The 16,051-nt window shown below is 45.7% G+C and overlaps 1 protein-coding gene across 6 annotated transcripts in view; it reads right to left on the reverse strand.

Moving 5' to 3' along the window:
• LOC119174581 (GRAM domain-containing protein 4) overlaps positions 1-16,051 on the reverse strand; it is a 121,604-nt gene that overhangs the window by 9,634 nt on the left and 95,919 nt on the right. For 5 of the 6 annotated variants that reach the window (XM_037425561.2, XM_037425560.2, XM_037425559.2 and 2 more), the window contains exons 2-14: positions 11,949-12,116; positions 10,608-10,719; positions 6,878-6,958; positions 5,885-5,984; positions 5,008-5,084; positions 4,112-4,292; positions 3,808-3,833; positions 2,203-2,294; positions 1,321-1,412; positions 807-843; positions 462-539; positions 312-355; positions 68-177 (exon numbers count right to left, since the gene is read on the reverse strand). In XM_037425561.2, the coding sequence (XP_037281458.2) occupies positions 68-177; positions 312-355; positions 462-539; positions 807-843; positions 1,321-1,412; positions 2,203-2,294; positions 3,808-3,833; positions 4,112-4,292; positions 5,008-5,084; positions 5,885-5,984; positions 6,878-6,958; positions 10,608-10,719; positions 11,949-12,116 (1,198 nt within the window). The remainder of the gene's footprint in view (positions 1-67; positions 178-311; positions 356-461; positions 540-806; positions 844-1,320; positions 1,413-2,202; positions 2,295-3,807; positions 3,834-4,111; positions 4,293-5,007; positions 5,085-5,884; positions 5,985-6,877; positions 6,959-10,607; positions 10,720-11,948; positions 12,117-16,051) is intronic. The other variant, XM_037425563.2, reaches the window with a different exon arrangement.

Below are 16,051 nucleotides of genomic sequence, written 5' to 3' on the forward strand. Positions count from 1 at the left end.
TTTGACGATACACATTTCAGAGCACGTCGAAATGGTGTGCTATGACATGCGGTCAGGGTATACACACCGAGTACTTTGATGACTTCCGCCGTGGGCCTAATCATTGAGTACAGCGTTAGTACAGCTAGGATGCCCAGTACTTTGACCGTCACTGCCGGATTCCTCCACGTCCACAAACTGCGACAGATGCACGTGCGAAGATTAGTACATCGAATTAATTACTTATTATTTATTGAATTGGTCTATTTGATCATACGTAATGATTTCAGAAAGACAGTCTGCATTACACGAGTCGCGCAAGAGGCACTCACCTTAGTCCTTTGTCGAAAGCGTCCGAGAGCACGTGAAACGTTTTCTGAAAGGTGGCAGGAAAGGGAAACGAATATCGTGAACTTTCTGTCTGTATATGTCTAGTTAACAGTGATAAACCACGTGGTTTCCGAAACGAACAGTATACTTACCGCTATCTTCATGTTGAGGGACATGATCGCGGGCACTTTGTCGATTCCCATGCCGATACCGAGCTTCTTGTGATCAGTCTGCGAAGTGAAAATGAAAGCAAAAAATAATTAATTAGATGAGAAAGAAGCAACTGATCGATGTTATGTGTACACGTTCTGCTCTTGCAGAGTGCAAAGGAAGTCTGCAACTTCGCTGGAGAGTCCTCACGACGGTTCGCGTGGCAGCGTTTGCTCTACTTTAGAGTATTTGTGCTTTGCTGTTATTTTACAGTTTCCGCTTTGTTCTTTTCTTATTTTACGATCATTAAAATGGAGCCACTAAAAACAAGGGTGCATTTAACTCACCGTGAAAACGTCGTCTGTAGTTGCGCCCAGGAAGCCTCTGCAAAAGAAGAAATGCAAATTTTCTTGTGAGTCAACAACACTCGTTGCAAGTGTTTACAAGATATGTGAACAGAAAGATTAGTTAGAAGCAATTAATATAAAGTGGCGCGTTCCACTCAGATGTGAAATATCTTGTTTGGGGCAGTGTTTATAATCTTTGTTGTTTTTTTGTGTTTTTTCGCTCGCCTTTGTTGACAGCGGCAACCTGTCTTAGCCGCCATAATATTCTGGTGCTAACAAGTGCGCTCTCGATCTGATGTCAGTTTAAAACGATAACATTCATAACACTCCTACAAAATAATATAATTCAAACACATTTATAACACTCTTATAAACACTCTGTCTTGTGGAATTCGTCTCAACCGATCTGCCATGGCGTAGAGCAGTCACTTGGTCTAGAACTTACGTTGTGATTACAGCACAGCAAAGTAATATGGAGTGGAATCAGCGTTGATATAGGTAACGGGACACTCACTTCATGCTCAGGTAGTTCTTGACGAGACCCAACGCGACTCCGACGAAGATGAGAGTCAGCAGGCAGTCGTTCCAGAGACCGTGGAGAATGGCCTGCGCACAAAGAAAGCCACGCGTTGTTCCAGTATTGATTGATTGATTGATTCATTCATTCATTCATTCATTCAGACACATATACGACGTTACTTTAGGGAGGGGGGGGAGCTAACAACAATGCAATACTTGTCTACAAGCAAGAAAAAAAGTAATCAAGGAAAAGGCATGTGCAGAAAGCGCACTAAAACGCATAACACATTTGCGTGGCGATGAATGACTTCTTTGCGGAGTTTTTTTTTTTTTTGTTACGTGCAGGCTTACCAATGATCATAATACCATGACTAAAATGTTTATGAACATTTATGATACCCTGCCAAAAAACGTTTGTTAAATTTGCGTACAGACTGTTGGAATGGGCACTTCTCAGCCTTCCCTGCCCCGCCGCGGTGGTCTAGTGGCTAAGGTATACTCGGCTGCTGACCCGCAGGTCGCGGGATCAAATCCCGGCTGCGGCGGCTGCATTTCCGATGGAGGCGGAAATGTTGCAGGCCCGTGTGCTCAGATTTGGGTGCACGTTAAAGAACCCCAGGTGGTCGAAATTCCCCGAGCCCTCCACTACGGTGTCTCTCATAATCATATGGTGGTTTTGGGACGTTAAACCCCACATATCAATCAATCTCAGCCTTCCCTGTGACGTCCCAAAGTAATCGACCCAAGGTTCTTGAAGTGGCCGTGCACGGCTGTATGTTGTGATTCTCCTCTAAAGATTCTCCGAGCTTCTCTTTCTTTTGTTGTTTAACTTTTATGACTATGACAAAAACTATACAAACAGACAAGCGATGCTCACCGCGACGACGAGGAGCGTTTGGAGTGGCGACTTCCACTGGAGAAGCTTCGTGCACTCGTGCTGAACCGCCCGCAGGGAACAGTCGACGCACGCTGTTGGAAAGAAAACAAACAACAACAAAACCATAGCTTATCTCCTTATATAGAAATCGGTGTAACAAGAAAGTGAAACGTGTCTTTGCAGAGGTAGTTGAGCGTTCAGTGTGCATTGTTTTAGCAATAGCTAGCAACGAATGGCAATGTCACGTTATAGGTATGCCAAGCAGCTCGGAACATGCCGTGCTCACATCAAGCAGAAATCACTCGCGAAATTAGCATACGCAGGACGAGCGCGGACTAACAACTGTCACAGCTGAACATTTAAAGCGCGCTGTTCAAACAGAAAAAAAAAAACGCACGAAACGAGCGCACAGGTATACACCGGACAATTCTTCCAGCGTCGTGTGTCAGCAGCATGCTGCTTTTGTAAACGCGGCCGTGGGAGCGTGCGCAGTGACCTCCGTCCTCTCCCAAATACAAGCTCGCGCAGAAGAGACCACGCTCCGTGGAGGCGGCGCTTCGTGAAGGCGGCGACCTTTAGAGTGCGCCCACCGCGAGCCTTTCGCGCCACATCGCTACTGATAACAAAAATGTGCTAAAGTTAAAAAAACTCTGAGGACAGCTAAACGGTGTATGGTGTATATAACCAGCTGGGTGTTAGCTCTCCGGACGACGTACTAATTGTGGCGTAGTGGTTAGCGCCGCGCGCTGACAACTGAGAAGTTGCTGGTTCGATTACACGCGACCAATGCTTGCCTTCTGTTTTTTTTTCTGCTTTGTCATCTTTTAGCAAACATTTTTCAACGTCACATACGTGACGGAGGTACGTCAGTGTAACTGTGGTGGACTCCGGCTTTCGTGTTTCATGCCGGGGTCCACCATGTGAGCTTCAAATGGCGTAAGCCAGGAGTGGCACACGGAGTGCGTGCCGTTCCCCCCCTTACTCAATTTTTTTTCGCCATGACAAAGTGAATAATGGCCATTTCAAAGGGTGTCCCCACATCCCCCATCGCCCCCCCCCCACCCCTCGAAACAAATTCTGCCTACGCCTCTGTGCGCTGCCTTATTTTAATTGTACATGCTACGACCCTCAAAAGGCCACGGAACATACATACTGGTTTCTTTTCTAGATCCTTCTTTCGTACGTGGCAAGGGCCGACAACGACACCACGTGACGTAACGTCAACCCCCCCCCCCCCTTTTCTTTAAAACTAACACGTCAAAGATGACGATGGAGGCGCCTCTGACGAAGGCAGGTCAACCATCAAAACTTCGGCCAGCCTAATCTGAGGCACATAGTAGACTATATACGACGCTTACAAGTATGATTGAGACCGTTCGATGCTTGCAACTCTAAAACGGCATCAAGTTTTTTTGTTGTTGTTGTTTTTTTTTTTCAGCGCGACGCGAACGAGGACGAAAGACCGAGAAAGAATATCTCTATTCTCGGTCTTTCGTGCTCGTCCGTGTTGCACCGGAAAAAATAATTGCTCATTACCATGAACCAAACAACTCACACTATAGGTCCTGCTAAGTACAACGGTGGTATCGAGGAAGTCGCACTTACCGAATCGAAACAGCGTGTCCTTGGTGCTGGAGATTGAAAAAAAAAAAAGAAAAAAAATAGGATGAGGTTGGGCAGTGATAAGAAGTGAAGTATAAGCGATTTAGCAATTTTTTATATAAATCAAACGTCTATACAAAATACATAACGCGAACAATGAAAGAAAGTAATTGTGAAAAGGATATATATATATATATATATATATATATATATATATATATATATATATATATATATAGTGTGGTTAAACGCCCTCTCCCTCACCGCCAAATACTTTCTGAGATTGCGTACGGTGGCGAGCACTTACTACTTGAGCGAGAATGCCTCTTCGTTGTCCTTGGGCGGCTGGTCGGGTACCTCGACGGGGTGCCACTCGGAGAAGTCCTCCTGGAGTTCGGCGAACCAGCACTTCATGTGGTTCAGCTGAGCGGTCATCCAGTCGGAGGCGGTGGGCTTCTCCGCAGAGTGAGGCCGCAGCGCAGGCGTCTCTGCACGTTGGTCGCGGTTGTGGTCAGGTCACGCAAATGCCGATTAAGGACGTGGACGCGATATAGGTACGTTCTCGTGAGTCGGAATAAAAAAAAAGTAGCATGTACCGACTAGTCCAGCAGCAAGTTCTGTCAAGTTTTACTTCGCGGGAAAATGTCGAGTTGGTTTAGTTAAACTAGTATTTATTATAACGAGTAAGGTAAAGCGAGAAAGAGAGAGAGAGAGAGAGCACGAAAGAGAGAGAGAGAGAGAGAGAGGCAAACGACGGCAAATGAAAATTACGGCAGATCCCTCTTCCGTGGCAAGTGCAACTATCGCATTCATCAACATGACCTGCGGTGAGAAGTTGTGGGATTGCTATTACGAACTTGGTTCGCTCCGATATTTGGGCTTCGATCAAATCTAATTCCGAGCGATCGTTTCAGTACATCACATCGGGGATCAGTAACACAAAACGCGGTGAAGTTATTAAATAGAAGTGCGGAAAAATATATGTCCTAAAGTCACCTAACAGTTGCGTCGCACAAATCGCAGCTTTGACCACCACCACTGGATATGTACTGAGCGAAATGTGCAAACAAGGTAAGATGAACCAGAATGATTCTTGGTTGATTAGCAATAGTCTACGCATAATACCACTTATTGTGCCATAATTACTATTAATAATCATTGCCTAGTTGAAGGCGAAAATAGTTTGGTGAGAAAAACACTCACCACAAGTAACCTTGATGCTTGGAATCCTGCCTGCGCTGTTTTGCACCAGGGGGCTTTGAGGCGCCGGGAGCTTTCGCCTGAGGACATGCAAGAGAAGACCTTCAGCTGAAGAGCGTACCAGATATTGCCGCTGTATAACGTCAGTGTTTTAAAGAAAAAATGAAGTTTATAAAGTTCGCTTTCTGCACAAAAGTGATAAAATGCAACGGCGAGTACGGCTTCGGCTCCATCTTGCGTGTATCTTTGAACGTGATTCTGGCCCATCGTTCGCCGCTTCAGGAGAAGGGTTGTTGGTCTTCCGAAGGAGCGCACAAATTTTGGGCGGGTATGGATTAGAACTGAAATGATATGTTAGAGAAATTGTCCGACAGCAAATCACCTACCACGCTTCCCCAGACGCTTGAAAGCACACACGCACAGCATGTGTCGTGCAAACAGCGATCACATAAAGTCGAACATTGGTGAAGCCTTCTTCAAGCCGCTGTATACTTTCAACAGCGCGTTATACCGTGGTCCCATCCGAAACATTCTGTGCTAGTGAGGGCTGAAGCCTACAACGGCATGGTGTACTGTTTCTATTCTGTTTTTTTTTTCTATCGTCACATTTTCTTTTTATTTATCTGTTACGTCTTTAGACATAAAACACGCGAAGCGGCTGAAGACAAGATGACGCGTAATTGTGCAAACGCCGAATCGCCGTCGCAGCATTGCTATTGAAAATTTTCAAACGTGTAGACGTGTTCGACGTGCACCGCGCCTACGAGAGCCTTTAGACAAAAGGACGGTGCGCAAACATTAAGCACAAATAATGCGGTGTCTTAAACGTGAAAACGCGATAAAGTTCTGGTTCGCAATGATGAGGTTCTAGTTCACTGACCTCTGTCGGGGAGCGGGTCGCTTCATGGTGAGTTTCGGAGAACTGGAGTCATTCTGGGAGGACTTGTCACTCTGGGTGTGCAAGGCGTCGTCATCTGAAACTGAACGAACGTTTGAAGACACGGTTACCTTTTCGCTTCTTTTTTTTTTTCATACTATAATTACGGCGCTTAACGTTGACAAACTACACCTGCGCGGAATCCGCATTTCACATATGGAACGTTATAGCAACATTTTATTTATTTATTTGATATGCATACACAGATATACCAAGGGGGGGGGATAAATAACAAGAGGGAAGGCAGGGAGGTTAACCAGGCACATGCCGGTTTGCTACCCTACGCTGGGGGAATAGGAAGGGGGCATAAAGATGAGAGAGAGAGGAAAGAGGAGAGAGAGAGAGAGAGAGAGAGAGAGAGAGAGAGAGAGAGAGAGAGAGAGAGAGAGAGAGAGAGAGAGAGAGAGAGAGAGAGAGAGAGAGGAGGATTGTCAGTCAATCGGCTGGCACGTATGCAGCGGTGGCACTACACAAAAGTTAAAGGTGGTCACATAGGCCTGTAGTCCTCAAAAAGCACAAGACAGCTTTAACCAAGGACACAGAGCAAAGATGGAGAAGGCAAGCTGGCAACTGCCACCTGGTGGGGTGCAACGCCTGCTCACTCTTTTGGGAAAATGGAAGATGCAGAGCAAAGAAAGAGAGGAGGGTAGAAAAAAGGAATAGCAACAAAGATTTTAAAAAGCAAGCATGACGTCGAAGAAGAGCTGCCTCATTAACCCTTGACGAGCATTTAGCATTATCACTCGCACGCTTCAGCATCGTACGTTTCAGCCTTTTTGCAACGCGCTGCGTGTGTGATTCTTTTGACATTTTTCGCTATCGAATTTCTCGTTCCGAAAACCCTGCTTCTATCCACTCTACTATAGTACTGGCTCGTATGCAGTTACTCGAATTTACTCTAATCGAAAATCCGTCAAAAAATAAATTTGTGTATACCTAGCTGGAAAGGGGCACGCGTGTCCGTGACGTCACTGTGACGCAGCATAGCTCGCGGAGTCAGGATGTTTCGAGGTGTTCCTGCGCCAGAGCGGACGCTACGTGTAAACACAACCGTGCCTCCTATTTGTTTTTTTTTTCGTTTATTTTGCTACACTGTGAGGCATCACGCGGCACGAATACACGTCACTTGTTGCAAGGTGTCGCCTTGTTTCCTTGTATTCGACACAATATACCATAACACCGACGTGTGCAGTTGTCCTTTCGCTTCATCATGACGTCATATAGACATAACTTCGACGTAATATTAGCGTGCATCACTCATATCTCGACCAAGCAGCACAAATTAAGGTTGCGTGGTTCCTTGTGCATTAAGACGACTCGAAGGTTAAAGCTATCTTTTTCATCTTCTCAGTTAGATTGTACTGATTAACCATATCTCCGAGCCTAACGTGGTTTTGACCAAGAGATGATGTCATCTATATCTAAGACTTCAAGTGATGTCACGATGACGTCATATTGACGCCATAAATGTTGTTTATATGTGGCGTCATGATGACGTCACAATTATTTGTTTAAGGTCGTGTTGACGCCGACAATCAATTTTCGCGTTTGATGAGGCATGTAACGTTCATAAATGCGCGGCGCACAAGCATCCACGTCCACCAAAAAACAAAACAAGACGTTCGTAGTTTCGGTCTCTCTTTCTGCGACACTCATTCTAAAAACATGCGCATGTTTGAAAAGTCTTACGCTTTTTTTAACGTCTATATAGCGTCTGGCTTACCCTCTAGTTTGCGTACGCGATAGTTTTCACCAGTAGCGAGCGATTGAGGTTATTTCGACGCTGCGCTACTCCACTTCACAGCGGCGGCTGCATAGTAGGTGAAAATGCTCGAGTCTCGTGTACTTAAATTTAGGTGCGTGTTAAAGAACTGTTATGTAGTGATAACGCGTCGCTAAAAGCTCTTCCCAACTCCTTATTTTTTTTTGGACGTGCATAGGTGCTCAACTTGCCGTCTTCATGAAATGAAATGAGGTAACTATGCAGTACACTGAAGCATTCACCAACAGCTTAATGTAATTCGAGTCTGAAGGGGTTGCGTCCCAATGTCACAGCCACATTGTCTGTGAGGAGACCACCTGGCAGGCGGAAAGATTAGGACCGAGTGTTTTTCGGGGTGCTTACGGAAATCTTGGGACACGTGCGTTTATGCATTCCGCCTACGTGTCGGGTCCGATAATCGAACCCACAGCTTCCTCCTCGGCTGTCTATTCGACGTCAGACTCCGAGCTTTCGCGGCGAGCGTCGGAGAAAGCTTGAGATGCTTATACGGAAACAATGGCGAATGTAAGACGATGCGTCACCGATGTAGTAGTTCCAAACAGCATTAAGCTTATGAAGAAGCCGAAAAATGTATTTATTTATTTATCTATTCATTTGGGGAGAGAGGGAGGAAGATAGCTTGACATCCCGAAGTAACAGTGATGGATATTAAACAGTGCAAAAGTTCACGATAAAATAAAGCTTTGATGTGTTAAGTAGTTCAACGAACTGTAATGCCGTTGAATCAAGCCAACGTTGTGACAAGTGAACTTGTCAGAGTCAGAGTCAGATGACATCTTTATGAACGAGTAAACATCATCACCTTGATACTTATAAATGAAGTCTAGCGATTTTGTTGACCCAATCATGAGGCGGTGTTCGACTAGATTAACAATGTAACACTCTCACAGATGTGTGCTGCAGGTTTTTATTTAGCAGATGTGGATTATTGATCACATTGCCTTCCGAATCTCATCCATTTTTTATTTATCCTTTTGCCTTCATTTTTACTGAGCAGTAATTTAGTTGGCGTGTAATAAGCAGCACAATTTACATACCGGATTCTGGTCTTACGTTTTTTTCTGCACGAACGAGGCCTTGTACACCCTCACCAATACATGCACGCCATGCCCGTAGCATGGAATTTTTTCGAAAATACGGTGGCGGAGACATACTTTCACATATTTCTAAAACACGTGAGAAACAGGTAGTTTCATTATTTTCGGCTGAACGCCCCTTTCCATCAAAATATCGAAAAAGGGGGGTGAAGGGGGGCAGGCTCCCAGGGTAACTCCCCCTCCCCCTCAAAAGGACGTTTTTATTTTGTATGCATGCGTCGAGAGCACGCAGAAAAGCGTGCATATAGTACACTGAGCTCCGTGTACCTGCACCGAAAGCAAACCTATCTACGTAGAAACTGCCGCGTCACTTTTTATACGACGCAAGAACGACCGTCTTTACACATTCCAATTTGCAACGTCAGCCACTCGCAGTATATGAGTGTGACGTGCGCGCTTGTCTTCCCCTTTCCTTAAATCTCTGAGAAAATCAGTTAAAATACACTTATCTCTACTCTTTCGGGTACACAAGATTGATCGAAGACATGGTGAGCCTGCACAGCGTTCACGTTTATCTATGCGCATTTCAGCAGTGTGCGGGTAAGCAGTCACTCCGCTCTGACCTCGCTGCTGCAGCTAGGCCTTGATAGAGCGTTGCGCACGTCCGTCGCCATTCAGCACGCAATACCATTCGTCTTGCAGGTGCATTCGAAACTGTCGGCTCGGCACTGCAGCGGCTCGAAACATGGCGGTTATCTGATCGTCGCACGCAAAGCAAGCCGCTGTCAGGTAAGCTCCCCTCGTTACCGTTAAGTAAGCCGGAAGAGTAACGCGACTGAAAGGTTACATCGCTAACAACGCACCACGACGCGTGATCGTTAGGTCGCTCAGCTATACTTTGATGACGTCAGAGGACATGCGCTACGACAATTTGTGACGTCAAGGCGAGCATCTGCCCGAGAACTTCAGGGGAGGCATCGTAACAACACGTGTACTTTTGTGCGTCTTTTCGCCTTGCGAGGCATGATTTCGAGGCAGGAGAGGACGCTTTCTTATCGAGGACGCGCGCATTAACCAATGCGTGCTTGGGCTGTACTGGATAAGTTTAGCCAAGCTCAAAGAAAAGACGAGACGAAGATTGTACTACGGACGATTGACTTTAGTCATCTGTCCATGGCTAATGTTGTAGCGCGCTATGAGGGACACGGACTGTGACAAGACGATGCATCAGAAGGACAGCGGTCGGGGTGATTGGTCTACCATCGTTAAATGAGCTTTATCGCGAAAAATTTACAAACACACACGTGTGTGTGTGTTAATTTTTGTGTGTTCAATTGAACGAATTAAAGACGTGAATCTCATCCTATCTTCCATTCCTTTTGTTCATGTCCTTAGTGCGCCACATGTTTCGCTATACCACCCCCATCAAGGCCATTCCTACATCTTTTCATCTCGCCACTTTCACCAAAGAAATTTATGTTCGTGCATCAGCTTCTCGACTAATTATGGGGAAACAAATGAATGATAAAGCAAGTGACACCTTGTCTAACGACAGCTAATGAGCTGTTTCAATTACACTTCACAGCCTGACTCACCACTTTTTTTGTCCTTATTTGTTTGTTTCTTTCCTTCTTCCTTCCTTTCTTTACGCGTCCGCCGAAGGGGTCTAGTGCTTATGGTGTTCGACTACTCGGACCCGAAGGTTGCGTGTTTGAATCCCCAAAGTGAAACAAAAAGTGAAAACGGACTTGGTATGTCATGAGAACGATTGCACTACACGTCTTTTTGTTTGTTGTTTTCGTCACGCGAGTATCTGCGTGCGCCATCTCGCGACAAGCACACTCACCCGGCATCATCTCCAGGTGACTGCAGTCTGAGGAGTCGCTGTCTTCGCCGTCTCTATCGGTCCTCAAGAGATTCTGGTTCTTGAAGGCGAATTGCAACTCGTCTTCCGTACCCTGTAGCACAACCGGATATAAAGTGACCGTTATCACTCCTGCGTTGATTGAGGGCACTTGTAAGGATGGCACTCGTGTCTGTATATATTGTACCGCGAAAGGTGATTGTTTGGCGCTGGAGGTACATGCGTGGCGTCGAGGACCTTGGTTATCTTATCTATCACGGAGAATTTCACCGCAGCAAGTGCTCTCCCGCGAAATTATGCGACCTGCCGATTAGTCCATTGATCAAGTGATTCATTGGTAGATTTCGATGTCAGTGAATATATACGCTTTAATTAATAGGAATATCTTGAGAGGCTACTTGGTGCATTTTCGTAAACGGTTGTGGATTGGGCGAAATTACGAAATGAGATACAGTACAGAAAGAGTGATCTATTTGCTTTTTGTGCTGTTCTTTCGGGTTGTCCTTTCCAGAATTTCGTGTATGTACACAATCTTTTACCATATACACTTTATTCTGGGCAACTGCTTACACGTAGAAATGAATTGCGCTTAACTCTAAGGTGAGCAGAATCAGTGTGAACTGGAGTTTGTAACTTAAATACATTGACTAACCTGAATACATTAAGGACGCAGTGCAGTCACTGACATGGCAGTGACACCATCATTGGAGGCTACGATCCACAGGAGTCAATAAATTAAAACAAAACAATAGAGCCTGCCACATGCTTCTTCATCTCACAATGTAAGCTCGTGTATGCGAAAACTAAATTAATATGAATAAGGATGCACTCTACTGGCATCAAACCTGTTGGTTATTTTTCTTTCCGCTTCTTGTCATCCTGTCTCCCCAGCCTCAGTTCACCGTTGTATGGTAGAATACCTGACTTCATGTTTAGATTAACCTTCTGGGTATGCGGTGTGAACGCTAATATGCATTCGAGCACATTAGTTGTATTCTCTTTCCTTCTTACTTCCTCTGGTCTATGCCCCCTTCCCCTTGCCCATGTGTAGGTTAAGAAACCAGATGCAACCTGGTTAACCACCATTGAACTTCCGTTTACCTCTCTCTCTTTCTCTAGCTCCGATTTCTCTTGCTTTCCCAATATATGGACAACTTTCATAAATCAAACATTCTCATTTAGTGCTCCCGGCATGTTAACACCCAAGCCTGATTGGCCCAGCACATTCCTAAGCTCTTCTTTCTCTGCGAAGCGTAAACTACAGGATGCGTCCTATGCACGAATGAGTGAACAACCAAGTCGAGACGCTTTCTCGATCCGCACCTGGTCCGAGTGCAGGGACATGGTGTCTCCGATGGAGTCTCCCAGACTGGGCGCCCTCTGGATGTCGTCGTCGGACGTGCCGCCGCCATTCTGGAGGGCGATCTTGGTCAGGTCGGGACAGGACAGGTTCTTCATGGACTTGTTGAGCGGCACCGCCAGCGAGGGCACCTGCAGCAGGCCGTCCAGCCCGAAAAAAAGACAGCGACTGTTAGAACGACACAGCGCGACGACGGACCAGCGTCGCATGGCAGCGATTGATGGGCTTAGAAGGAACAGTTAGGCCTAACGACGTTTAGGTGGAACAATTAGGTCGAATGGCACGTCTATCCGACGGCGTGCGCCACGCGAATGCCTTAGTCGATTAAGCGATGGAGTGAAAGTGAAATGCTCGAGGCGCGACGTGCGTCTTAGTGAAACGAAAGCTACCAGCAGGCGGCGACGAGAAAGAGAGAGAGAGAGCCGAACGGAGCTCACTGACTGCATGGTGAGTCTCGTACTGCTCCACCTTCACCTCATAAAGTGAGAGCGGGTTTGCTTTTCGCAAGGATTTGTTTGGCATTCGTGCGTCGAATGCGAACGAGGGCGTAGGGTGGGAGAGGAGCTTTATTTCTATCGGTGAGCCCGTATTACTTGGATGTGCAATGCGAGTGAAATGAAATCGGAAAGGTTCGATGTCGGAAACTTGTTTTCACTTGTTCGCTCAGTTTGCTCTCACTCTCGTTAGTCTTTTCGCTGCCGCCTGCGCTGCTTGCTGAAGGTGTGACATTGAATCGAGATTCGCGAACGTGTTATTTATGTACTTGCATTTTAGATTCTTTTTCTTGCTCCCGAAATTTATTTTATGCTGAAAGGTTCAAGTCGCTGAGGGCCTTAACTCCGAATGCGTGTTTTAGTGTGGTGCTGTCTGTGTGCCGCGGATGTTATGTCTGTCTCTGAGATGTCGTCAAATGCGTAAACAGGTGAACCTCGGTTTTATTCTGTCTCAAGCTAATGTGCGTAATCCCGAGCGTGTGTGCACTATAATTCAATCCAATGGATGAATGAAACAAATAAATTGTCGCTTGAACAGCCCGTAACGAAGGAGTGGGACCGAGTATTAAAATTATACTAGAAAAGCTTCATACTGTGTGTTTTCGTTCTCCAACTAACGATGAGAAAGAATCTCGAAGCAAAGCGCCAGCCTCGTGCCCGCCTACGCATCCTGCGGGCAAGAAAGTTTGAGTGAAGTGAGAATTGCTGGGTGACGTTCGAAATTAATTAGCAGCATTAGGGGAGCTTCTCCAGCGCTTTTTTTAGATTCACTGTCACTTGACTTCCCGCATCTCGTTGATAGTTATCGATAAGCGATTAATACGCGCTGCAGCCTCAGCCTCACAACGCCATCAGTTACCAGAAAACATTACCATCATTTTCTACTATACGACAGCACTGGCAAGATACCCACAAACTGGAGTTTCAAGCCATCGGAGGACACAGCGCTCTGCCCATTGAACAGCTAGCATGGCGGTTGAAGGCGGCGATCTCTATGTTGACATTGAAGCACATTACGTATAGCTCACGCGCAGATAACATGGTCGCCCTTGCGCAAGACACAACGTGTAATATACAGTATACCTTTTTAAGAAATGAACAAAACACCGCGTCCTTCCAAACACACCGATTAATAGAAAAACGCCCGTCTTGGGAGACGAGGAGGGGCGACAGCTGCAGCATTCTCCCGAGAACAGGGGAAAGCCCAGTCGCGTCTTTATTCGCAGCAGATGACTGTAGATTCTGCATGGCGTAATTCAGTAAAAAAAACTGATAAGAAACTTGGGGGGGACGGGGACGAAACTACTTTCCAAACTTTCATAATCTGGTAGAGATGTGCTCCACTCTTGTTATCTAAATAAGTCGCCGTTAGGGCGTTTGTATATATAGTCAGAAGTATATACTACATTGGACCTATAGGCGATCCGCGACGGTTCCGAATGGGTTGAATTTTTCCGTTCGGGTTAAAGCTTATATATACTTCGAGAAAGAGGTTAGTTCTCTTTTACTTTTTGGCCACGCATATAGAGAGTGTTCGAGAAACATGAAACAAAACGAGCGAGCGCAGTTGCAACCTTGGGGAAAAAAAAAAAAGATACGTCGATAGAGTCGATCGACCTCCGGCTATAACACGCTTGTTTGTGTTTTTGTTTTTCGCCAGCCGCGCTGGAAACGAGACCTTCAGACGATGCAGATTAGAATCGCCACTACAGCGGCGCGTCGGACTCTCACGGAATGCCTGTAATACGCGGGACCTGTTGAGAGTGAAGTGTAGAGAAAAAAATAATAATAATAGCTGGGGTGTTACGTGCCAAAATCACGGTATGGTTTTGAGGCACACCGTAGTGTAGGGCTCCGAGCATTTCTATCATCCGGTGTTCTTCGTTAAAATGTTTACTACACGGGCCGCTGGATCGCCTTCATTGAAATGTGACCGCCATGACAGGGTTAACTCGAATCTGCGAATTTCGAGTCGGCTGCCGTCCGCCGTAACCGCTATGTGACCGCAGCGGACGCGAAAAGAAAGAAAGAAAAAAAGAAAGAACGAAAGAAAGAAAGGAAGGAAAGAAGGAAAAGAAAGGAAGAAAGAAAGGAAAAGGGGAAAGAAGGAAGGAAAGAAAGAAAGAAAGGAAGGAAGAAACAAAGGAAGAAAGGAAGAAAGGAAGGAAAGAAGGAAAGAAACGAAGAAAGGAAGGAAAGAAGAAAAGAAGGAAAGGAAGAAAGAAAGGAAAGAAGGAAATAAAGGAAGGAAAGAAGGAAATAAAGGAAGGAAAGAAGGAAATAAAGGAAGGAAAGAAAGAAAGTAACAGTGCGACGCCGGGATGGGGAGAAAGTTGCGATGGCGGTCGTAGTCGAAGCCCGTTTTTCCTATATTTCGCTTCGTTGCGCAGGGACTGCGCGCGTGCGGGATGATATAAATCAAACTATACGCGCTGCTTTCCTAGCGTAAACGCCTAATTTCTCGGTATAAGCCCAGGTTCAGAATGTAACGAAATGAATGAATAAAGACGGTGAAATCGGGAGATGGATCCGGTGCTGACTGAAAAGCAAGGTTGCGCGGCGCCGAGACTTTACTCCGCCTTTGAAGAGAGGCGGATGCAACACGGGAATCGCAAAGGTGATGTGAGCGACAGCTTCGTGTTTTTTTTTTTCTTTCCTCCGGCATATGGAGAGGAGAAGAAAATAGACGGGGACACAGATAGGTTAGCCGGCTATCAGACCGTATGGCCCCCCTGTACTGAGAAACGGGAGTGAAGGACTTCTTGTGAATCAAGCAAATTACGCTTGAAATTTGTAAACGCGAAATACTAAGTCACTGATATGCATATATTAATGATGTGGTATGTAATAATAATAGTGCTAAGTTTGCTCTTATTTGCTGTTGCTCGTTTGCTCTGTTTTTGTTGTTGCCACTTGATTCCCTTCTATCTACTTATGTTTCGAAGTGATCTAGCCTTGACATGATGTATTTTATTCAATTATTGTGTTAAACACATCTGTCTCTGCGCTGCCATGAAACCTTGTAATGGGGGTGGTGGGCTCGTCAAGCTGCCGAAAGACAGCTTTTATTCGCCGCTCCTCTGTCGATTTTGAAGTGGACAAAAATAAAGTTGATTGATTGACTGATTGATTGATTGATAAAAAGGAGGTGCTGCAGAAAAAAAAGCGGAATACAGAGAATCAAAAATGAATCAAACAATGTGTTTATTCTCAGCGAACGAACACCACAGCGTCTCTCGAAGTTGCAAAACGTGCGTCTGGATCAGCTTGATAACTTTGCCGCACAACGCTGGGGTCACGCAATTGGTTTTTACTTTCTTTTTTAGATAACATTAATGCGACGCGCGGATATGAGCGTGGACGTAGGTGCATTTGCGTTTACGCTATAGTCTTCCGCAATCCAATCCGAGGACAGATCGTGTCGTGCGGAGGTCACCAAGTTCGATTGGCTCCCAACGTGCAAAGGTCGAATGCATTGCAAATCGCCTTGTCTATATGCAAACGGCGCGGAAGTTCAGGCCAACATGCATATACTTGAGGCGAATAGAAACTGTTGAACAGGGAATTCAACT

The sequence above is a fragment of the Rhipicephalus microplus genome, chromosome 5 (genome assembly GCF_043290135.1).
Source record: "Rhipicephalus microplus isolate Deutch F79 chromosome 5, USDA_Rmic, whole genome shotgun sequence".
Lineage (NCBI taxonomy): Eukaryota > Metazoa > Arthropoda > Arachnida > Ixodida > Ixodidae > Rhipicephalus > Rhipicephalus microplus.